Raw genomic sequence first — 24,997 nt, forward strand, 5'->3', positions numbered from 1 at the left:
CATAAGACCACAGATTTGGTATATATAATATGTCATCACTTCCAGCGCCGCTATGTTTTGATCTATTGACTTTTTTAACTCCCTTCTGTAGCGTGCTCTTAATGAATCAATCTTTTTCTTTACTGATTATTTTGTTGCATCAGCATCCACTTCTCTTAACTTTGCCAATAGACTTTCATATGATCTGTCTTTCTTAACTCGGTCACTGTACTCACGACTTTTAATCTTCCACATACACGGAAAAACTTGGTAGAGTTGTATAAATTCTAATAAAAATGTTTTATTGATCAGGCGAAGATCCGTCATATTGAAACAATTCGTTGAGAAATGTACACTTTGAATTTGAAATAGATATTTTAAAAAATAAATTGAAAATAAAATAATAAATAAATGAATGTGCCGCCATATTGTTGTACCCACACTTCAGATTGGCTCGATTTGAGGTACTTATCGAACAAGTTCGACAGACATAATCAAGCTGAAATTGATTATTCCATCAATTTTTCACGCCAACAAACGACGACAGTTTTTAAACCACACACTTCCGTTTTTCGTCATTTTTGTTCGAACAGACTTGTTCGTCGAGCAATAACGCAATTTGTGGGCCACTTTATAGACATTACGTTTATAAAATATATATTTTTGTTTTAGAAAACGACTTTTTCCGAGTTTATTACCAACCATTGTAACAAAATTCGCTTTGCTGTTCAAAATTTGATAGAAATGTATTGCCAAGCATTTTCTGTGGACTTTGAAGTAAAAAGTACTTCTTCTAATGAATGTAAGTTTTGTATCTTTTCATGTAATAAATATTTTTAATGATTCAGGCAAGTTTTTTTCATGGTCACGTTTATTATAGTTTTTATATTATTAATGTGTATATTTTTAGCTATGAGATACGTTCATGATATTATGGACTCAGTAGTTGTGAGAATATGTGCTATATATCGACCTTCATTTGAATGGGAGCATGAGGAATACACTGTCGCTGCTCAAATATATCACGGAACAAAAAAGATCGGTAAATCTTTATGTACTCAACCTACACGCAAATATGACAGAGATAAATATTGGCCTGCGAGAATTGTATTTGATCATTGGTAAGTACTTGCACTAAAATGTCACAGTACATGTCAAATTATATTATTATACTATTTTCAATTCCAAAACAAGTTGCGCCAAAACAATAACACATTTGAATTACGTGAAAAGTCCTTACAGTTCTGTAAATATTACTGTACTATGATCTAGACATTCTTAGATTTCTTACAGCCTCTAATCAGGCGCTTCGCTTATTTATGCTGATCTAGTCAGCACTAGATCTTCTTCTGGTGCCGACTCCACTAATTAAGGTTGGCTATAACCATTGCAAAATCGTCTCTATCTGCTGCTTTTCTTAAAAGCGTCTGTGTGTTCAACCCGGTCCAGTCGCGAATGTTTTTCAGCCTGGATATTTGTCGTCTAACCCTTTTTCCTGTGATTTTACCCTTCTTAATCAGCTGCAACAACTCGTACTTCTCATTTCTAAGTACAGTCCATCTAATTTACAAACCGTTGCACGTCATTATCTACGTCAGAGATCGAAGTTGACATAGTTGCCAAAGTATAAAAAAATCCTGAATCCATTTTAAATCAAATAAGTCACATAATTATTATTATACTCTTTAGAACGACTATTTAAATTCTTCTTCTTCTTCTGGTTCCTATCCGTTTCGGATGTTGGAAATCATATTGGCAATCATGACCTTGCTCGCTGCGGCTCGAAACAGCTCCGTTGAGGTTTTCTTAAACCATGTTCTTAAATTCCGCAGCCATGATATTCTCCTTCTACCGGGTCCTCGCTTACCTTTGACTTTACCTTGCAATATAGACTGCAGCAGGGAGTAACGGGAGTATTTAAATTCTTACGTGACATTTTTTAAATAAAACACTAATTTTGTTCTAAAAAAAACAGATTTTATTAAATAGGTAAAAATATAAAACAAGAGGTATTCACTTTAAAATTTAAAATAATAAAGTACAAAAAGTGTCAACGCCGCAACTGTCAAATAAGTGTTACCAATGTATGCCAAAATTTCACCTTACAGTTACAGTGTGTTCCGAACAAATGTTCTTCAAAAAAACGCTTTATAATGCATTTATACAAATTAAATGAAACATATTGTTGTCTATTTCAATAAGTTAATAGAAATCTTTAAATATTAGTTCTACGCGTATATAATAAAATATGTCTAGTGGCTGTAATGCCAGTGTACTCGGCAAAGTGATTCTAAAAAAGAACACACGTACTGCCTAAATATTTCGTGTTGGTATCATGTGACGTCACAGGCTATGACGCCGATGACGTGCAACGGTTTGTAAATTAGATGGACTGTATGTATCCTAAATATACTGTCTTTCTCCTTTTAATGGTGGTCAAAAGTTCTCTGTCTCTTTCCATTCTGTGCAAAAGCATTTCGTTCGTAATTTGTTCGCTGGTCTAGTATATTCCTGTTTTAATAGGGAACAAATGGCATATGTAATCAAACTCTACTCTGAAATTAAATGGTGTAAAATTGGAATCAATTTAAAAAAAATGGAGTGTTCAATTCGGATTATTTAGAATGATATAGCCATATGAAGTGACTGTATGAAATCATCATCATCATCATCCAGCCCCATTTTCACATCCATTGTTGGATATAGGCCTCCTCCAAACGTCTCCAGTTCTCTCTATCTCTAGCTGCTGCAATCCAGTTTGTTTCTATTCTCCTTAGGTCGTCGGTCCATCGGGTGGGTGGTCTGCCTCGACTTCGCTTGTCGGCTCTTGGTCTCCACTCCAATAATCTCTTCGTCCATCTTCCGTCTTCCATTCTAGCAACATGTCCAGCCCACCTCCACTTTTGTTTATTGATTCGCAGTATAATATCGTCTACGCCAGTTCGTCGGCGTATCTCCTGGTTTCTCACGCGATCTTTCAAGGTCAGGCCCAGCATTGATCTCTCCATTCGCCTTTGTGTTACCCTCAGTTTTTCGGCAGTAGCTTTCGTTAAAGTTAGGGTCTCTGCTCCGTAGGTCAAGACTGGTAAGATGCATTGGTTAAATGCCTTCCTTTTCAGGTGAATTGGGGTATTTGTTTTAAAAATGTCTCTCATCCTTCCATATGCCGCCCATCCCAACGTGATTCGTCTATTTAGCTCGCAGGTTTGGTTGTCTCTGGTTATTCTGATTTCATGACCCAAGTATGTGTATTTATCGATTAATTCTACCTTGTTGTTATTGATCTGTATCTCTTCGCTGGGAACCATATTGGTCATCATTTTGGTTTTCTCGAAATTTATCTCCAGCCCAGTTTCTTGTAGTATGTAATTCAGTTCTTGGAGCATGTCTTTGATCTCTCCCAGATTATCTGACAGAAGCACGATATCGTCCGCAAAACGTAGATGGTTTAATCTTTCTCCATCGATGGATATTCCTTTCTGTTGCCATGTTAGTCTTTTAAATGCATACTCAAGAACGGTAATGAACAGCTTTGGTGACATGGTATCACCTTGCCTGACTCCCCTTTTTATCTTTATTTTATTAGTTGATGAATGTATACTTATGGTTGTTGTGGCATTTTCATATATATTTTTAACTATATTACAATATCTGTGGTCGACCCTGCAATCTTGTAGTGCTCTTAAGATGGACGGTAATTCCACTGTATCAAACGCCTTTTTAAAGTCTACAAATATCAATGCCAAGGGACGGTTATATGCGTTAGTTTTTTCTATCAGGGTTTTTAGGCACTGCAGGTGATCGTTTGTGCCGTAATTAGGGCGGAAACCGGCTTGTTCCCGAGGTTGGTAAAAATCCAGCTTTGTCTCTAATCTGTTCGTTATTATTCGGGTTATAATTTATAAAGATGGTTAAGGAGACTGACTGTATGAAATCATCTTGTAGCATATTATGACGTCAAAATTATCTCTGCAATTTGTTAGCTGGTTTTCTACGATAGCTACATTGAATTTTATAAAAATTAAATTATGGTTAAATTTTAAATTAGTATTATTAGTATTTTTGCAATGTCTGTATTTTTTATACACCATGTATTTATATATTGCCAATGTCAGTTAGCATTGGATCTGCATTATTGGTCGGTGCGTATGATTCAGAATCTTGCTTAGTTAGTATCGGAACAGATGACGTCATAATAACTCTGAACTATCGCCACAGAATCGCTCTTCTTTTTTGTGTGTAGATTCGTGTACCTCCATTGTTGTTGCTCCTTGTGTGATATGCGAGGTGGCACGTGATTGGATTTAACGAGTAGAATTGGAACGATTATTTTGCCTACCACATTGCATTATAAGGGGTTAGAAACTTTTCAAAAGGAAATAATAACTTGGTTTAGGGAGAAAAATTAAATATTTATTGTTGTCTCACTACAAACAGTTACAATATAAATAGTAATAATAAAATACAAAATAATAAAAACAAACTTACAAATGTTACTGTTGGTTTACAAACTCTAGAAGTTGGAGATACTAGAAGAACTTACAATTGTCAATGGGCGATATTTTGTAGCATAAATTATTACAAATGAAAAATATCTTTTGAAATGGAACTATGCATAGAGATTAACGTTTTTAAAAACAAAACAAAACAAATATTAAATTTATGATTAGGTATGTACCAATTGTCAAAAACATAGTGCTAAACTGTCATATGTCAATACTACATTTTAAAACTTTGAGAATAATTATTAATATGACACCTAACCACTCCTTAACATTTATAATTTTATTTATTACAATTTGTTAACTTTTCATGAAAGCAATTATTGATGGAAAATGTCTATTTTTACTTAAAAAAATTTAACAAAGAAGGATACCTGGTTTTCACTCAATGTTGATTTTGCCTTTGAAAGTTCTGTGGTTGGAACTGGACTCAAATTCACTGCAAACAAACAAATGCATCTCACACTGCAAAGATAGTCTAGAATGACCAGAGACAAACAAAATAAGGGTGGAAGCTGGGCACTGGGACGCAATCTTCAAAACTGGTCTTTTGGTATACTCAAGTCTTTGCCTGGAACCATGTGGATAACTTTTAAAGTTATTTGAAACGCCGTTCTTCAAATCCCTTAGGTGAGAGACGGCACGAAACAAAACCGTGATTACTCTTGCAAAAATTGACACATTACATTCGAGTATAATTCACTTTTTTTACAAACAAAATTGCCGGTTGTTTTTGAAGATTACTTATCACCTCTTTCCCCGTCAAGATCTCAAACCCAACTTCATTAACTGCACTTAAACTCCACACTGCTACTATACTGCACATTTTCCCATGACAAAAGACGAAAAAACATTACTAATTAAAAGAAAAATTCGGGCCAACACCGAAACCAACTGCCTTTGACAGCGACCTCACTGAGAGTGATGTCATTCTCTTTAAAAATCATTCGCCCAACTTGGTACAAACAAAACATACAAACGGGAATATTACTGTTTATTTGACGCGCAAAATGTCCTAAAGCGGCTCTCGATCAAAGAAATGCCGAAGAAATACCCATCTGTGATATGTAAACAAACTTTAAAATGTATTTTTTATAAATCTCGGCAACGCAAAAAGGATTGAAGTAATATTTGGTGTTTTAACATTATACGATAAGAAATGGAAATACATTGAAAATATTCCTCGGTGTTTTAATACATACAAGGTGATTTGAAATGCTACAGAATACGATGACATAGAAAAAAAATGTATTTTAAGGACGATTTTCTAAGTGAAAATGGAAACGTCAAGGGCTAGAATTTCAAACACCGGTAAAGAAAATAAAATGGATAGAAAAAAATGGAATGTTCAAAAGCTAAGAGATGCGACAATTGCAGTACGGTACTCGGAAAACATCACCAACAGGCTAAGGAATCAAAATGAAAATGAAGAAGGCCGGACAGATATAGACTCCTGTAGGACCAGAATAAAAGAAGACATTGAAGCAGCAGCGAAAGATGAAATAGGAACAGAAATTTGTGCCCGGAAAAATCATTGGATTGACGATGAATGCAACACAAGAAAAAAAGAAGCCTAAAATGAATTTTAAATTAAAATTCGTGCACTCGGGTATGTACGCATGCATTATCTTGATGAAACAGGGTTTTTGCTTTATTACATAAGAAAGTTTTTTTTTTAATTTATTCGCTCAACTATTTTCATCTTGTTCTTCATATTAGGAGCCACTTCGCCCTTAAAAATCCACTTTGTCGTGTTCCCTTTGTCTCGGTAGTGTAGTTTATTTAGTTGATTCACAGTTACATATCGACGCAGAAACTTGCAATGTAAAAACGCCAAAACAGATTCAAAATCCACAGATTTTTGTCCCAGAGATCCACCCACATCGACTGACTGATTTAAAGCTTTAGATCCCCATTGAATTTTAAACTGATGTCTTTAAAAATTTACTACTCACATCGAAGTGAGTTTGTCAACAAACTGAGCTATGTATCTAACGTTTGTATGTAATCTGATAACATTTCTATCTATATAATAACGATTATTAATTGCTTAATTGCGTTTTCAGTTACTACTATTTGATTTGAACTAATTATATACTGAATATAAATTATATTGTATCAATTGTACTGTTTGATATTATATACATTTTTTAATATTATAGGTTAGAATTTGAAGATGTGCCAATAAATAGTTTGGCACGCGAATCTCGTTTAGTTGTTCAAATATACGGTAGAACATTAGTTACGTCAGATAGCGAAGAAACCAAAAACTCAAGCGCTCCAATATATAAAGAGGAAGAGATAGGATGGGCGGCTGTCCAGTTTTTCAATTATGAAAGGTTAGTTTTTCTTTTCTAATACGTAGATATTCAACTTTGTATGAAAGATCTTGAAACGGGAACACGATAAATGATCCAGAATGTGTTAATTTTTAATCCATTCTAATAATGATAGAGGAAAAGCATTATTTGGGAGCAGGTGCAGGTTCGTTTTAATTTTAAGTAGTTAAGTAAGAATAATGACATATTTTTATTTGACGAAGTCTACGTTTATTCTGATTTGCTAATCGAATGTAAAGTAGATCATTCAAATCACCCTAATGCTTACGTAGTAAAAGAGGAGCTGTAATGATCATGGCACTTTACATTTAGAAATATAACATAATATAAACAGTAGTAGATATTTATAAAATACACAATCTTGACGAAGCATTAAAGAATACTTTTTTATTACTTAATCCTAATCCACTATTTACTTAATTTTCCAATAATATGTATTTATAATTTAAAATACGATTCCTCGTCAGACTACAGTATGTAGTATATGTATGCAATAATTTAAATCTAATAAACATTTCAAGAAAACTAATGAGACTGATTTTCCTTAAAATAATTTTGCTCCATACTTTCTTCCAGTTCAATGAACCAAGGTAGCATACTTCTATCAATGTGGCCGAAAGAATCAAACTATATCAACGACCATATCTATGGACCATCACCTGCGATGGGTAGTCATCCGGATCCTGAACATTCGGTTATAGGAATCGAAATTGTAGCTCCTACCAAAGTTCAATTTCCTTCTATGTCACCAGAATTATACAGTAATGTTATCAAGGGAGATTTTTCAAGTTTAGATAACGAAACGCAGCAGTTGCTTGTGGACGCATGTGATCAAGATTTGCTGTATAGATTTTCGCCAGAAATTCGAGAAGTAAGTTCAAGTTTTTCCTTATATAAATTAGAATAATATTTGCCAAAAAAACATTGTGTTGTACTGATAAAAACAATTATTTTCATGATTTTTTTAAGCTTGTTTACATCAAAATATTTAGTTCAACATAAAGACACATTCTTACGCTTTACAACTCGTATACAATATGAAAATATTTATAAACAATTTATTAAAATATATATTTAAACATATTTAGGTATTTATTTCTGTAATTATGAACTAATATGATCAATAATAACACTGCAAATACCTGTTTTAATATTGTTTGCCGTGTTTATCTGACAATTATCTGTAAGGTCTTGTCATCGTCTTTAAATTACTACTTTTTTTTTCCTGAAAAATTGCTTTGGCAGAGCCAATTAGCCAGTAAATTACTACTTTAAAAAACTAATTATAAAAAATGAACCTCTAAAAAATGTTAATAGTTGCAGAAACTTAGGAGTCATATATGACTGTACGCTACGTTTTCAAGAGCATGTCACCCTTTTAGTAAAAAAGTGCTATTTAGTTATGCGTCAACTGTATAGAAGTAAAGGCATTTTAAACTTTAAATTGCATAAGTTACTTTGTGAAACTATGGTTATGTCAATTCTTAATTATGGGCTCTTGGTATTTTACCCTTGCTTAGATCAATTTACTAAATTGAGGTTGCAAAAAATTCAAAATAATTGTTGCAGATTTGTTTTTGGCATAAGAAAATATGATCGTGTATCATGCAAAATTAAAGAACTTCAATGGTTAACAATAGATAATTTATACAAATATCACCTCGTCTCATTGATATATCGAACTATTTCGTCGTCAAATCCTATTTATTTAAGGAACAAATTAGTATTTCGTGGAGACGCTCATAATCTGGATCTGAGATATCCTCATAGTCTTATGCTGCCAAGATATAGACTAGCTATTTTCCAGCGATCGTTTACTTACAATGCTGTTTTAGTGTTTAATAGTTTAACAAAAAATTTAAGAGGTAAATCTCTTGATTTCATGAAGCGGCATTATAAGAAATTTTTACTACAATCGCAGTAACGTTATTATTATTATATAGTATATTGTTGTCGTAATTGTTACCATTAGAATTTTTTTTTGTTTTTATTTATCATTAATATCATTTATCACATAACATCACAAATTATTTTCTTTATCTTATTTTTCTAGTAGCCACATGACTATTTCTACCATTTCAATATTATATTATTATTTATGTCAATTTATAAATCATTTTTTTTTTCATGTTCTACTTATTTCAAACTGACTTTGTAAACTTGAGGTTAAGTGGAGTAGCTCTAGCTAGACTTCGCCTCATGTATCTCTTGTTTGTAAATTTTTACAGACTAAATAAAGGCAATTTATTATTATCCAGACTTAGCCATACGGCTCACACTCCCTTTAAGAGGAAAATTCACTCATCCCAGATACCTACGGTATCAAAAGGATTGAGCTCTGGTGGGACTCTTTCCATGTTATCGAGTACTAGGTGACTTGGTATGTCGGTGTATCTCCCAAAAATTTTCGTACGCATCTGGACGTCGAAAGTAACACAGCTTTCTGCATAATCTTATATAGATGTTCATTTAGACCCAGCTTTTTTATGTTTTCTAGGAGGCTCTTCGGGATGACTCCAGTGGTAGAAAGAATAATAGGTATCGTCTGTGTACTTTCCATTCTCCATTGTCTCCTGATGTGTATTTCTAGATCTCTGTACTTGGCGATCTTTTCGTTGTATTTAACACGTAAATTATTGGTGTTGGGTATCGCCACATCAATAAGTGTTGTTTGCCTAGTAATTTTATTAACTAGTATGAGATCGGGTCTATTATGGGCCACTGGTTGGTCTGTGAGCACAGTGCGGTCCCAGTATAGCTTGTAGTTGTCATTTTCAAGCATTCTATCAGGGACGTATTGATAATAAGGAAGATGGTCGGTTTGGAGAAGTCCCAGTTTGTCAGCTAGTTCTTGGTGGATAATCTTTCCTACTGAGTCATGGCGTTCTTTATAATCAGTACCGACAAATACCTGGCAGCCACCGGTAAGATGTTGGATGGTTTCTTGGGCTTGGCATCCATATCGGCATTTGTCATTTTGGGCTTGAGGATCTTTAACAATATATTTCAGGTAATTTTTAGTTGGAATAACCTGATCCTGAATGGCAAGTAGGAAACCCTCAGTCTCGGGAAACATCTTTCCTGATGTCAACCAATAGTTCGACGCTGTATTGTCGACATATTCTTGGCTGATCTCATTGAGATGTCGCCCATGCAGAGGTTTACTCATCCAGGTGCGCATTTTGTCTTGTTTAGTCAGGTGGTTTATGCGCATTTCTTGTTCCCTCAGTTTAAGCGGCGTCGTATCATCTACTGCGCAAATTGCTCGATGTAAAGTAGATGTCTCAGCCTGTACCTGAAAATAAGTTCTTAATTAGCAATTTGTTTATCCAATTGCTCACCTATATCCATAAGTCCTCTTCCCCCTTGATACCGCGGTAATGTTGTTCTTTCTACTGCACTGCGTGGGTGATGTTTTTGCGCCTTTGTGAGAAGTGTTCTTACTTTCCGCTGAAGACCCTCTATATCTGTTTTTGACCACTTTATAATACCAAATGAGTAGCTCAGCGCGGAACAGGCGTACGTATTTAATGCCTTAAACAAATTTTTACTATTAAGATATGACCGATTTAGTTGTCTTACTCTTCGTACGAACTCCGAAGTTAGTTCAGTTTTCATTTGTTTATGGTCAATTTTCCGCGCTTGTTTTACTCCGAGATATTTGTACATATCATTTTCACCCATTGCCTCGATGTTTTGGCCATCTTGCATATCGAAACCTCCGGGCTGAATCTTTCCTCTGACTATATTTAGTATACGGCACTTGTCTAGTCCAAAATTCATACTGATATCATTTGAGAAATTTTCTACAGTTTTTAGCATCTCATCTAGGTGGTTTCGAGTGGAAGCCATTAATTTTAAATCATCCATATACAACAGATGATTAAGCTTCGCTACAACAGTGTTGTTATTTTTGATGCTAAAACCTGAGTCAGTAGAGTTCAGCAGCTGAGATAGTGGGTTCATTGCTAGGCAGAACCAAAGTGGACTCAACGAGTCCCCCTGGAAAAGCCCCCGGTTAATAGGGATATTTTCAGTTTCGATATTAATTTCACCCGGTATTTGGAGGTGAATTTTAGTCTTCCACTCTGCCATTATATTCTTCAAAAAGGTCACGAGATTATCATCGACTTTATATATTTTCAATATATCTATAAGCCATTCATGCGGCACTGAATCAAAAGCCTTCTTGTAGTCAATGAAGGCAGTAAAAAGGTTTCTTTTTTTGGTGTATGCCTGGTTAGAAATGACTGAGTCGATAATAAGTTGTTCTTTGCAGCCCATGGAGCCCTTAGCGCATCCTTTCTGTTGAGGCTCTATGATATTGTTTAGAGCACAATGTTGGTAGATACGCCGGGCCACACAGGATGTGACCAATTTGTACAAAGTTGGAAGACAAGTAATTGGGCGGTACTTTGCTGGATCTTGGGTATTACTTTGATCCTTCGGTATTAGATAAGTGGTTCCCTGAGTAAGAAATGATGGTATTTCCTGTGAATTAGAAATAATATTATTAATAAATACTGTTAAAAGCTCATGAACACTCCAAAACTTCTTTAGCCAGAAGTTTTGAACTCCGTCTGGTCCAGGAGATTTCCAGTTATGAAGCTCTTTGATAATGTTCGAGACTTCTTCAGTGGTGAAAGGTTCATAAGGAATATTACTGTAGTGTTGACAGTTGTTCGTCGTTTGTTCAATCCATCCAGCATTGTTATTATGAGTAGCTGGCGTCGAAAGTTGGTTTCCCCAAAACTCATGAATTTCTTCTTGGCTTGGGTAGGATTTATTATTTGCATTTTCTACAGTGGAATTAAGTTTCCTATAGAAAGCCTTCTCTGCTTGCTCAAAAAGTATGTTGTCGCATTTCCGGTGGTTACTAACCTTGTACCTCCTCAGGCGGCCTGAGTAAACAGATAGTTTTTGTTTTAATGTGTCCAGGCATTGTTGAGGTGTGTTGTTTTCTGGATCATGTCGTGAGTGTCTTAGAGTGTTAAACAATATTTCTTCAGCTCTTTTGATGATTTTTCTACTTCTTACTCCTCTTATGTATTCTGTTATTTGTCCAATGTCCCTACGTAGTAATTCAATCTTCCCCGGCAGTCGTTTTTCCCAGGGTGCTATTCTGTTACCAGTCCTTCCGATGTTGGTACCCCGTCGTGTTCTGATCTTAATGCCCATAACATTAGCAATTGCTGTTGCCGCACAGTAAATCAGCATATGCAAATATTCTAATGTGTGGGCTTCTGTGATATAATTGGGTAGGACTTCAGTATTCACAATTTGTAACAGCGCTCCTAGTTTCTTAGAAGAGTTTATTTTTGGTAGCGGTGGTCTGCTAAGTGGGTTTGTTCCACTAAACTCTTGTACAGCGCGTGCCATCTCGTTTACCAGACTATCGTGCAACTCGTTATTGTCCTGCTGTGTATTATTAGGTTGAGTTTCTTGTACGAGAAGCTCAGGAATCTGCTCGTTGGGGACTTCATTAGGGACTTGGTCTGCAACTTGCTCTTGGTTATGGATCTCCTGTTCAATTTCGCTTCTGATAATGTCGCGTCTAGTCTCTGGGATAAGATTGTTTCTTAAAATTACCCGGTATTGGTCTGCTACTCTTTGTTCAGATACTTGAATTTCTGGGTATTCCCTGCAAAATTCGGCATACAGTTGTTGTCGATAGCCGATCGTTTCTTGACCGAGGTTTGTCACCTTATAATAAAAGCGCAAAATATTTTCGTTTATGGACACAGTCCATTTCATGCGCTGCCTCGGTCGTCCCGCTTGAGTGAGCGCCGGCTGATGTTCCAGCGCAGCACCTTCAGCGGGTGGAGCTCTTGTTGTTGTTTGGCTCATTTGTGGTTCTTCTTGTTGTTGGGCTGTAGCTGATTGTATGACAGGGGCCCGCCTCCTCAACACCCTGCCACCGACGTCCCGCATGCTGTCACGTCCAGCGCCGGCTCCAGACGTGCCCTGGCGATCCCCAGGCAGCGACCCTAAACGTAGATCATTAATCTCCATTTTCATGGGTGTGCATTTTATACCTACTGCCAGGTGTCAGTTTTTGTTCCACGGCAGGTATCCCTGCTACCCTCTGGGTATCGGTTCTAAGAATACCCAGAGAGCATCCCCCATTCGCAGGGGGCCGCGCCTGATAGAAGAACTGACAAAAACTCCCACAGGTTATTATTATTATTATTATTATTATTATTATAAATTACTAAAATTATATAAAAAAAAATAGCTCACACAGGATTTTAACTTAGTTTATAGAAATTCATACAGAACCTAGAGTATACATATTTTGTAAAGCAGTGAAATGTTGGATATTTTATATCTGCCAGAATTTATAGACCCATAGCTGATAGACATGTTTTTATAGAATTTATCAGCTTGTTTTGGGTCTTCCACGTTTCCTTCTATCGGCTAATTTACAATTTCACGCTACTTTCGGAAGTCGCGACTCATTCATTTGGACTACAGGGCCATACCGTCTTAATTGATGTTGTTCAACTTCAACTGCAATCTTCCACTATTGTCTTTTCGGTCCCAATGGTTTTCTTTTATTTATTTGCTTCTAGCTTTGTCTCGTCGTGATATTCTGCACCATCTCCGCCATACATCCATTTAATTTAGGCCCTAAGTGAACGGGCTCAACAATTTCTAGAACCTGCTCTAATGGATTGGAATAAATATCCGAGAAGTTGATCAAGATCAGTCGTAAATTAGCATTCTTAGCAACACAGGTTTAAAACTTTTATAAAGTCTCTAAACTTGGTCAGACAGCCAAGCGGGGCAGGAACGTCTTTCGTGTCACCTCTTCTGCGAGGTCCATCTCGACTTTCGTCATATGACCTTTAGCGAATCCATGGCCCCTACGAGTCCGACACCATTTGAGGGTGGCACGTTACTGGCGCATCTCGGGGCTTCACCCTCCCCGTAGTCCCTGTGTTGCTACACGAAGATCCGTCCGTTATCCCCACTACGGGCGGAAAGGTGAACGTAGGTAGGAATAAGGTCCCGGCCTCGCATGTTGACAGGTAGTCCCGAAAAGCCCACTCCTCTACCAATCGTCTCCAAATAGTGGGTACGTTCCGCAAACTTATGTCCTCAATGGGAAGAGAACGTGTAACGTTTGCAGTACGTTCAACCTCACTTTAGTTGTGTGGAATGAGTGTAGAGTGGTCCCACGAGAGCTCGTCTCGTGGGACCATAAATGACGGCTCTCCACCTCTTATTACTTCCCATTGGTCGCCTTTTACGACAGGCAGGAAAAGGGGCCCCGAAAGTATACTATCACCACTTGCCGGACATGTAGTCTAGCGGGCAGGAAGTCGACTCGAATTTCACTACGGCCCAATGCTCTAGTGAGAGTGCGTTCGAATTCTAGCCCAGTGTACAGAAGAATAAAAAGGCCATCGTAGTAGTTGAGAATTCTAAATGAATCTGTAACTTAGACTAGAATACGCTGATGTTTGATCGGGCTACGGTAGAACTGTACGGCAAGAGATAAAAGCTTGAGGCTTGGTGATACTCCGCTATAGATCCCTACGAGAAATGCGTGATGCCTAACATACCGAATTCATTAATACCAGATTAATTATAACTTATTTCAAATTACTGGAAATAACGATTACATAGATGAGCAGTGCATCAAAATTTAAAAGGGACAGAGAAAATTTAAAACAACTAGAAAAGCGAAACATATGTGGATGACAGACAAGATATTAATATTGGGAGATGAGAAGAGAATATAAAAATAAAAATAAATATGAATAACTATATAACAATAAATGTTCTCCTTCCTCTTTATTAGCAGTTGTGCTTGTTCATTGGCGGATTGATACCTCTATGGAAGGTTGTCACTCAATTTTGCGCTGTTGTCCGATACTTCTACCGATTGGTGATTTATCTCTTGGTATTTTAACCAGAAGGTTCTCCCACATTCTGCGTATATGATTATTACATTCTTTTTTATGTTTAGTGTCCATTCGACTATACACTGTACGTTACATTTTCTTCTAATGTCTTCATCCCTCTTCTCAGTACTCTTATCTCTACCGTGTCTAGTAGTCTTTGTGTTGTGTCTGTGTCGGGTTCTCAACGAGAGAAAGAGGAAGCTGCTGAAGTTCTCTAACGCAGGCGGTTGGCGATGCATGCTCTGTATTACACGCCTGCCTTCCCGCAGCGATACTCTCTTGCACTCATCATCATATGGTAGTTATAAAGTTCCACTAAAATGTATTTGAAAGTGTGTTTTCTTATTTATAAACGGTAATCCATGTGAACTCACGTTGCCCGAATAATATTATTAATCGGGCTTCGATGTAAATGACTGTAAATGGATTGTAGTGATTTCCGATTTAAAATCAAATATAAATACATTTTTCATGTTCACTTCTTTGATTTCTATGGTTTATACTGTTTATGGAGAGTAACAAACCCCGTCGATTTTGGCAAAGTTTCCAGTAAATAATATAAGATCATCACTACTTCTTACAAGTGATTCTATTGTATCAGATCAATTTTCTTATTTAACCGCCTATTAACTTAACGATGCGTTATGTTAAGCATTATTTTCAATAACTAGAACAAAAGTATTTATGAATTTATCTACTGATTTTTTAGATTTTGTGGGAGAAGCGCCATTACTTGTATCACCTTCCAACGGCTCTTCCAAAGCTGTTGCTTGCCGCACACAGTTGGGAGTATGTCCAGCTTCCAGATTTACACGGTATGCTACATGCCTGGACCCGACTGAAACCCATACAAGCTTTAGAACTACTTCTGCCTGTATACCCCGATTTGGAGGTAAAAAAATACTTTGTGAAATATTGTTCTTTAATAATAAAATTGAACTGTTACAGGTTCGAAGAATGGCTATTCGATGGATTAGAGGCCTTACCAACGATGAATTAGTAGATTACTTACCGCAACTAGTAGTAGCTTTAAGACATGAGACTTATGAAAATTCGCCCTTGGCGCAGTTTCTGTTGGATAGGGCTTTAAGGTCACCACGATTTGCTCATTATTTATTTTGGTTGCTGTGCCACAGTTTGCCAGGGGATTCACCACAGGTTAGTTTAAATTTAAATTTTTTACTTTTTGAAGTGAATACTTCTTATCACTCGGTATAAGGTTTTGCACGGGCCCGAAATCCTATTTAGCGTGACTCGAAAAATCGAGACGCGTGTAGTAACCTTGCGGTATACCGTAATATACATAATATACATACATATACACTTATTATAATTTTATATAATATATTTTTTTATGCAACTGAGAACGACTTGGGTAATTTTGATTTTAAAATATTTGAATTAAATTTGACTAAAATTATATACAAGTAAATAAAATTATATAAAATTAAATAAACTTGTAAAAAATTATAGACATGTATAAAAAAATAATAAACAATTATAGAAAATAAAGTAAAATTTGAGATTTAATGAACATTATCGGATCGTCATTGGAAAGGCATACAGAAGTCTTGGCTTCATAATTCGTAATTCAAAATTTTTTAAAAGATTTGAAACTCTAATAGTATTATACAATGCACTGGTAAGACCTCACTTGGAGTATGCCTCTATTATATGGGCACCACAAGCCGAATTCAATGTTGATCTGATTGAAAAGGTTCAAAAACGATTCTTGAGGTTTCTTTGTGTCAGAAAGTTTGGTATCTATCCATACATGATTTCCTATAATGCTATGTTAACTTGTTTTAAAGTTCAGCGACTGGATAATAGAAGAAATTTTCATTCAGCCTTTTTTATTTACTATGTTGTAAATCACATTAAATATAAAGATTGCTTTTTTATAAATAATATTAAATTTAATGTTCCAAAAGTACATCTAAGAATTAATAACAAACGACTGTTCTCAACTAATAAGACTGATTATATCCCCCCATATACCCCATACGATAAAAAGTACCTTCATAAAATTATTTATCTTTTAGAACTGTTCGACAGAAGTAAAGGCTAAGGATATAGTTCTAGGAATTAGTGAATTTAGGCATCATAGAAGACTGAAACTATTGTTAAGAGCTTTGCTAGCTATATGTGGTAGATCATTAGGAGACTGTTTCTTGTATCAACAATCACTAGTAAAGGTAAGATTAAAATTTTATTAATAAGTTATTTTATAAATAGTTTAGGATTGGTAATTTTATCATTCTCAACATTACCTAAATGTCTTACATTATACACACATACTTAAAACATTTGATAATGTATGATAATGGATAAACATATTTGAATAAAAAAACATTACTTGTATAGCCTCTTTTTTAAAATTTTCCAGGCTCATCAAATTTACCGACTTTAATTTTGCGATGTGGGTTTGAAAGATTGTTTACTGTTCAATACGAACAAATCAGTGATAATTCGAATAGACCTTGGAATAAACCTTCCTTCTTTGGAATAGTTAGTTACTCCCACAGAAGGCATTTAAAAAATAACCTAACTTGTTTAGAATTTGTTTACTTTTTTTGAAGTACAAATTTAAAGAAAATTAAATCATGTAAAACACATTTAAGTGCTTTTTTACTTTTGTAACATATATAGTGGATCTATTTGCCAGGATTGCAATAAAACTCATAAACAAGTTCATTCAAAATTAAACCTTATTTGCCTGTGTGAGGTATGTTTTAAACATATTCAAAAAATCTGTAGCATATGGACATAGTGCAAAATATGTTCCCATAAGAAAGTAACTATTTAAGAATCGAGAATCACAGTGATGCCATCACCACCAGTGACCAACTCTGAGAGTTGTCGTTCCATCGTTTTCGTGGTCTTCCTACTGATCGTCTTCCTATTGGGAAATAGTCTCTTTCCGTCTTTACTACTCTATTTCTTACCCTGTTCTTGATGTTCTCCACCTTACATCTTCGTATATCTGTACTTCTAGCTCTGTCCCATGGTGTTTTACCCAGCTTTCCTCGATGTTATCATTGTCTAATATTTCATTCCCACTAATCTTCTCTATTCTTTTTATTTTTTCCGTATTTAGTCCTTCGGCTCTGATTTTTGTTTGTGTTGGCGCCGCTCTCTTGGGTGTAAATTATTTCATGATTCTTATTTTATATAATACTATTCTCTGGTCTCTACCTACATCTGCTTGAGTTGAGGCATCTTACGTCGATTATTTTTGATGGATGTATATACAGTAGACTCCCTCTATAACGAGAACTGAAATGACAGGCTAATTACCTCGTTATAAGCGGATCTCGTTATATCCAACAACAATAATACTGTGCATACATATGAATATGTAGTTTTCTAAAACATTACCTTTCTATAGTGAAGCCATTCGGAGCAATATAAGATGCTAATAAATATTATTTGAATGGCGTTTTTAAAAAAAAGTTGTTTACTTTTATTGTCAATGAAATACATTAAAACAAAAAAGAGTTGTTTAATTTTATTGTCAATGATATACGTTACAACAAAAAATCTGTATTCTGTAAATCTGTATAAAGCGTATTTTCAAGAATAACATAAACTACTGCGTCTGCAATTGGAAGAAGTCTGTCATTTTGGACTGCTTTAAATTGTCCAGTATTATATCTATCATATTTTCTAAATTTGTGAAACAGTTTTATGCTTCTTCATTTGCGTTTTTTCTTTGAATAAAGTTTCTGACAACCTTTACAACACTTTCCACATCTTGTCTATTAGGACCTATATTATTAGGTGTGAATGGTCAACCCCCTACAATGACACTTCTTCTTCTTAAAGTTCCATCTCCTATCGGAGGTTGGATATCATAACGGCTATGGTCACTTTGTTGGCTGCTGCTCTGAAAAGTTGTAGTGGACTACAGTTAAACCATTCTCTAAGGTTCTTCAGCCAGGAGATGCGTCTTCTTCCTATGCTTCTTCTTCCTTGGATCCTTCCTTGCATAATAATTCTCAGCAGCTCATATTTTTCTCCTCTGGTTATGTGAAACAAATATTCTAGTTTTCTTCTATTTATGCTGTTCATAATTTCTAACTCCTTATTTAGACGTCGTAGTACCTCAGCATTGGTAATCCTTTGAACCCACTGAATTTTTAATATTCTTCTGTAACACCACATTTCGAACGCTTCTATTTTTCTTATGTGTTGTTTCTTCAATGTCCAAGCTTCCATTCCGTATAGTAAGATAGAAAATATGTAACATCTTAGAGCCCTCAATCTGAGATGCAACTGAAGGTCTCTGTTGGTAAGCATTGAAAGTGCAAGGCAAGCATTTGTGAAAATGAAGACAATGCTTACAATGACACTTGTGAATCATAAATTGTAAATTTCCGACTAAGAATCATGAATTGTAAAAAGTTTATTGCGGACGGCATTTAAAAAGGGTATTTATTTATAGCTACGGTCGGGCCAAAACGTAAAAAACACGTTTTTCAATCTTATTTTCTCTCGTTATAAGCAAATTTACCTCGCTATAGAGGGTTATAGTTCAATATAAATTTCACGTTACATCTCATGTACCTCGTTATAAGCGATAACTGGGTATAGCCGTGTTCGTTATAGAGGGAGTATACTGTATCTGGTTATAACATAATATATAGATCTTTGTCTACGGGTGTTATTGAGTGTATATTTGTGTTGGTCTTTGTGGTCAAAAAATATGTTGTTTATTCTAATTTCATTATTAGTGCAGAAGTTTATCCTCAGTTCTCCATTTTCGTTTGTAACATTCTCGTTATGTTTTAGCCTAATTCCGGGTATTACTTGATTACCTATTCCAGCGTTAAAATCCCCTATTATTATTATCTTCTATCTGACTTGATCTTCTATTTGTAATTCGTCAGAAAACGTTTCGCTTATTTTAACTTTGATCAAATAAAAGGCAGATATCGAGCACAGTTTTATTAATTTAATCTTGCCCAAGTACTTTCGCTCCCTAGAGCATCTTCAGGGGCATTTCGTCAATTGCGGCCTATCCAACAAGAATAAAATTTTATAAACATAAAATTAAACATCACACTACAATAAACAAGGACAAACACTTTAAAAAAAAATTTTTTAAAATAGGCGAAGCTACATTATGTATGGAAACCGGAGACAGAATCAAGTTTCCCTTATTGTTTGAGCCTTGTTATTTTCTGGGCCGTATACTCCGATGATGTTCAGGTCTTCCTTCTTTATTCTTATCTTCGCTGCTACAATCCTTTCTGATATGTATTGACACTCTGATGTGATTTTGGTACCTTTTTTGTATTACACAAAGGCTACACCTTTTTTAGCCCTGTTTTCTTTTGCTACTCCATCCAATGTAGATTATAATGTATTCACCTAATTTTGATTGTCCTTTTCCATTCTTTTTTGTTTCCTGTAGAGCGCAAATATCTATTTGTTTCTCTTTCAGCACTTGGGTTATTTCTTGGTCCCTTGAGTTGAGCGATCTGATATTCCATTTAGTAGTTCTCATCTGGGTTTTGGATATTTTTTCCTTGTTCTTATTTATTGCCGTTGGTTGTCTTCATAGTATCAATCCGGTTCGCTGTACATTGTTTTTTTGAGCAGCACTCGTTTTGACGATTGGTAGGTTGCTAGCCATGCTAATCGCCCTCCACATTTTATCCGGTCTTGGGATCGGCTGTGGTAACTGCAGAGCTACTGAATCCACCCCGAAATTACCCCAGGCAGTATTCCTCAGTGTAATTTACTTAAATAGTAGATCATTTAAAGCCATAGCTTCTCTATAAAATGTGTTAACCATGAAAAAGCTTGTCTTGAGTTGTTTTTGTGATATTAACCCTGTATTATCTTAAAAAAAAGAAGTCTTCCTCTTTTTAAATTTATTTTTTGTGTAACATGCTTATTTTTTTGTAGAAATTAAACGACATTGCCGAAGAAGTACAAAAAACCAAGGATTCTCATCGTGTTACCGTCCTGCACAACGCACTAGGCCAAATTCATAAAGACCTTCAAGAAACACCAACTAGTTTACCGCTTTCGCCGACACTGCGTGTAAAAGGGGTAGACATTCAATCCTGCTCCTATTTTCCTTCTGCTACTTTACCTTTAAAAATTAATTTTCTGATGGAAGACAGTTCGTTGCGAGCCGCTATTTACAAAGTCGGAGATGACTTGCAACAAGATATGCTTACGCTACAAATGATCAGGTTGATGGATAAATTGTGGTTAAGTAAAGGACTGGATTTGAAGATGGTCGCATTCACATGTATACCAACGTCTAGGAGAAAAGGTATTATTTCCTTGTTTTTCGATATCTTTTGTGCAGTTAATAACACCTCTTTACTACAAATTCAAAAAGAAACAATTCATTTTCAAAAATAACACGCTTAATTATACATAACTTCTTCACTCTATTTGTTAAATTGTAACCTTTTATTTTCAGGTATGATAGAAATGGTTACTAAAGCTGAAACTTTAAGAAAAATTCAAGTGGAACACGGGCTAACAGGATCTTTTAAAGATAAACCAATAGCAGAGTGGCTAGCCAAACATAATCCATCTGAACTGGAATACGCTAGAGCGATTCAAAATTTCACTGGTAAGCCTTTAACTTTATGATTCTGTCTATTATCATATTAGAATTGCACCAAGGTGTCGATATTATAATGCAAGATCTCCAAAAAATGTTCACTTTTAATTATGGGTTAATCATATAAAGCTCCAACTGTCATACTACAGCCTAACTTTATAAATAGTAATGACTATTGCGATGAAAAGTAATGATAGTTATTTTCTTGCTAGAGTTAATAATTATATTATTTAACGTCGGGTTTATGAAGAACGTAAAAGTTTGTTCATATTAAGTTAGCTTTAGGATAGTTCTCTTTAAAGATTTCATAATCGGTAGCAAAATATCTGTAACTTATAAAAATCAGTTTTATATCAAACAGTATCAATCAGTTCTGGAGGCAATGTGCGACTCCCTCAGGGAAGGACACTTGCTGATTTGGTTGGTAATTTATGGATCCTGGAGAAAGTTTAATTAGAATTCAAGAACGACTATTCTAGTTAAGTTTACCTTTGACACACCGTTGAAGTGGTTATAGAAACTCACCGAATGGTGAATGTTTGAAGCAGAATAAGAAATGCAGGTGGATTCACTTATGTGGTATATGGATGGATCAAGATAGACAACAGAGCTAAAATAGGAGTAACGGAGAACCGTCAAATAGGCTCTTAAAACCGTCCCAACTATCTTTCATACGGAAATATATTTCATAGACATCTTAGCCTTGCATCTTAAAAGGCTTTCACCTATAAGTCATTGTTGATTTGGGATTGCAAAAGATTTCTTAATATACTGGCAGCAAAGAACAAGGCAACTTTGATGTGGGTATTCGGCAGTCATACGGGGATCGGGAAAAATCAAGGAGCTAACAAGATATTACAACAATCACGATATAACTATCTTAATCCTGCAGGACTAAGGCATGCAAAAAGATTTGTAAAAAATAGCTTGAAACTTCAAAATGCGTTCCCGAAAGAACAAAAAAATATACAATTGGTAATATGTCTTAATTAAATAATAAAAATAGTTCTATTATGTAATATAAGTAATTACTAAGCAATTAACAAATAATAACAATTTTGCTTCTTTTTAATGGTATTTTTCTGTATTTTTAGCTTCTTGTGCTGGGTACTGTGTGATTACATATATTTTGGGTATATGTGATAGACATAATGACAATATTATGTTGAAAACATCTGGACATCTATTCCACATTGATTTTGGTAAATTTTTGGGAGATGCCCAAATGTTTGGAAATTTTAAAAGGTAATTTAAATTTAATTTTAAAATCAGAAATATGTAGCTATATAAGTTGTAAATAAAAGCGACTTGATCATTCTTAATCATTTGCCGAGATTGTTTTATACAATATTTATATACCTTTTTTTTAAACGGTTAAATACAGTTAAGAAAAAATAAAATTAGATGAAAATCTATAAAGAATAATAAGATAATACACTCGCGATCATAAAATCCGGGTCACCTTGAAAATTTCAAGTTTCTTGAATATATTTGCATCTAGTGCAGTAATAACCTTTTTTTTAGGCTAATGTATTTTTTATTTGTCATCAATGTTTGTTTTGAAAGAGAGAAAAAACGGTTTTTTTATTGTTTTTAATGAAAAAGCAGAAAACAAACCAAATTGTTGAAACAGACATACGAAAGAAAAAATGAAAAATACAGAACGTGGTAAAACATCAGTGGAATTTCAATGACTAATATCGTGTATTGCCTCCACTTGCTCTAATAACCTCTTGCTGACGACGGGGCATATTCTCAATTTTTCTCCAGATTTATGTTGTGGTATGTTATTCCACTCTCTCACTAACAGATCCTTAAGCTCCTGTGCGTTGTTATGAGGAGGTGTATGGGTTTGAATACGTTTTTCCAAATCGTCCCAGAGATGTTTGATGGGATTCAGATCCGGAGATCTAGCTAGCCAGGGTAACCTCGTAATTGCAACCTTGTCCAAGTATTGCATACTGATCCTGGCAACCTGCGGTCGCACGTTGTCCTACATAAAAACTGCGTCTTCTCTAAACCCTGCCATGGTGGGCATAACAAGTTCTTCCAGAATCTCCGTAATGTACCTTCGTGCAGTTAAGGACCCATTTTCGATGAAGGGTAATTCTGTGCGGAAGTCGGAAGATACACCTCCCCTAGCCATTACCGATCCTCCACCAAATGGCATTCTTGGAGCAATGCAAGCTTGTGAAAATCGTTCACCGGTTCTCCTCCAAACTCTTACACGTCCATTGGATCCAGTTAGGCAGAAACGGGATTCATCTGAGTATAACACTTTGCTCCAATCATTAATTCTCTAATGCGCGTATTGTCGAGCAAAAGCTAGTCGTACAACTCGATGCGCATGGCCAAGTGGCGGTCCTGTAGCCATTACCCGAGAAGATAGTCCAGAAGAACGAAGTCTTCTCCTGACTGTTGCAACACTAACATTACAATTTCGTACTTCCTGTAGGCAATTTCGATGCATAACCGCAGTTGAGGTCCGGTTTCATAAAGCCTGAAACACAAGGAAACGGTCATCTCGTGCCGTGGTCGTTCTTCTTCGTCCAGAGCCAGGTCGTCTGGTTAGCAAACTCATCTTCTGAAAGCGTTCAAGCACTCGTTGAACCGTAGAAAGGCTTACGCCAACAGTTCTTGCGACTTGCCGTTGAGTGTGACCGTCTTCCACAAACGCAACAATGCGTGCCGTTTCAACAACAGTCAAGGCATTTTTGGCAAAAAATAAACAATAATAAACACTAATAATGACACTAATAAACACTAATGGTAGCAATAATAAACGTTTGTTTGTTGCGTTTGAACAGAAAGTCGAAGCACAAATGAGACATTTAAAACAAGGGGCAGTTACAGGTACCGTTCATTTTGGGAAGTGTATAGTTTTCCGCGAAATCGGCATTATTGGAATTCTTTGTTACAAAGGAAACCCTAAGCCGACAACAATTCTCAGAAACATGCATTAGTTTGTATTTGTCTTATTATTATTTACGATAAAGCTCGTTAAAAATGAAATAACGCCGATTTTCAAAATGACCCGGATTTTATGATCGCGAGTGTAATTTACAATTTTTTTTCCGGAATCGTCTGTTCTAATATGGCCATTGTGCCAGCTTGTACAGCTCCCGTGGATTGGTACCAAATGTTTTTGGAGTCACTTGGTGGTCTCCAAAAAGTGTGAGCTGTCTGCGATCTAATGCCTAGTAGTCATGCAAGATATGGTTGACATGTTCATGTTCTCTGTTACAGAGTCTGCAGCATAAGTCTCCATGAAACAGTCCCATTGTATGCAAGTTCCCCTTGACTAGCGCATGTCCATTAAGGAACCATCTTATAATTTTCTCATTGCTGCTCGTTTCGGGCTGAAGTACTGCCAGCAGTACTTCAGACCTTTTAGCACATGGGTCCAATACATATTTTGTCATGTGTTTGACCGAGTATGCTTTCCCAGTGAGAGTTATGTTGTGTTCGAATTCAGACTTTTTTACGGTCGCGGGCGGTGTTTTTGGTACTCATATGGGCGGCTCTGGACCGAAGTATGTTGTAGCTGATCCTCTTCTGGTAAGTGCGTTATCTCTTTCATTGCCATGTATTCTCAGATAACCTGGCACCCATACGACACAGTTGTGTTCGTCCAGTATATAGAGTTCTTGTTGGCATTCCTAACTAGCCTAGAAAACA

The 24,997-nt window shown here is 35.7% G+C and overlaps 1 protein-coding gene across 1 annotated transcript in view; it reads left to right on the forward strand.

Moving 5' to 3' along the window:
- Nucleotides 1-24,997, forward strand: part of Pi3K68D (phosphatidylinositol-4-phosphate 3-kinase catalytic subunit Pi3K68D) — a 168,667-nt gene that overhangs the window by 80,250 nt on the left and 63,420 nt on the right. Inside the window, exons 11-20 of the mRNA XM_072534551.1 lie at nucleotides 652-781; nucleotides 890-1,100; nucleotides 6,644-6,820; nucleotides 7,397-7,691; nucleotides 15,440-15,622; nucleotides 15,679-15,888; nucleotides 16,773-16,925; nucleotides 20,644-21,019; nucleotides 21,173-21,328; nucleotides 22,414-22,564. Coding sequence (XP_072390652.1) covers nucleotides 652-781; nucleotides 890-1,100; nucleotides 6,644-6,820; nucleotides 7,397-7,691; nucleotides 15,440-15,622; nucleotides 15,679-15,888; nucleotides 16,773-16,925; nucleotides 20,644-21,019; nucleotides 21,173-21,328; nucleotides 22,414-22,564 — 2,042 coding nt within the window. The remainder of the gene's footprint in view (nucleotides 1-651; nucleotides 782-889; nucleotides 1,101-6,643; nucleotides 6,821-7,396; nucleotides 7,692-15,439; nucleotides 15,623-15,678; nucleotides 15,889-16,772; nucleotides 16,926-20,643; nucleotides 21,020-21,172; nucleotides 21,329-22,413; nucleotides 22,565-24,997) is intronic.

The sequence above is a fragment of the Diabrotica undecimpunctata genome, chromosome 6 (assembly GCF_040954645.1).
Source record: "Diabrotica undecimpunctata isolate CICGRU chromosome 6, icDiaUnde3, whole genome shotgun sequence".
In the NCBI taxonomy this organism is placed as follows: domain Eukaryota; kingdom Metazoa; phylum Arthropoda; class Insecta; order Coleoptera; family Chrysomelidae; genus Diabrotica; species Diabrotica undecimpunctata.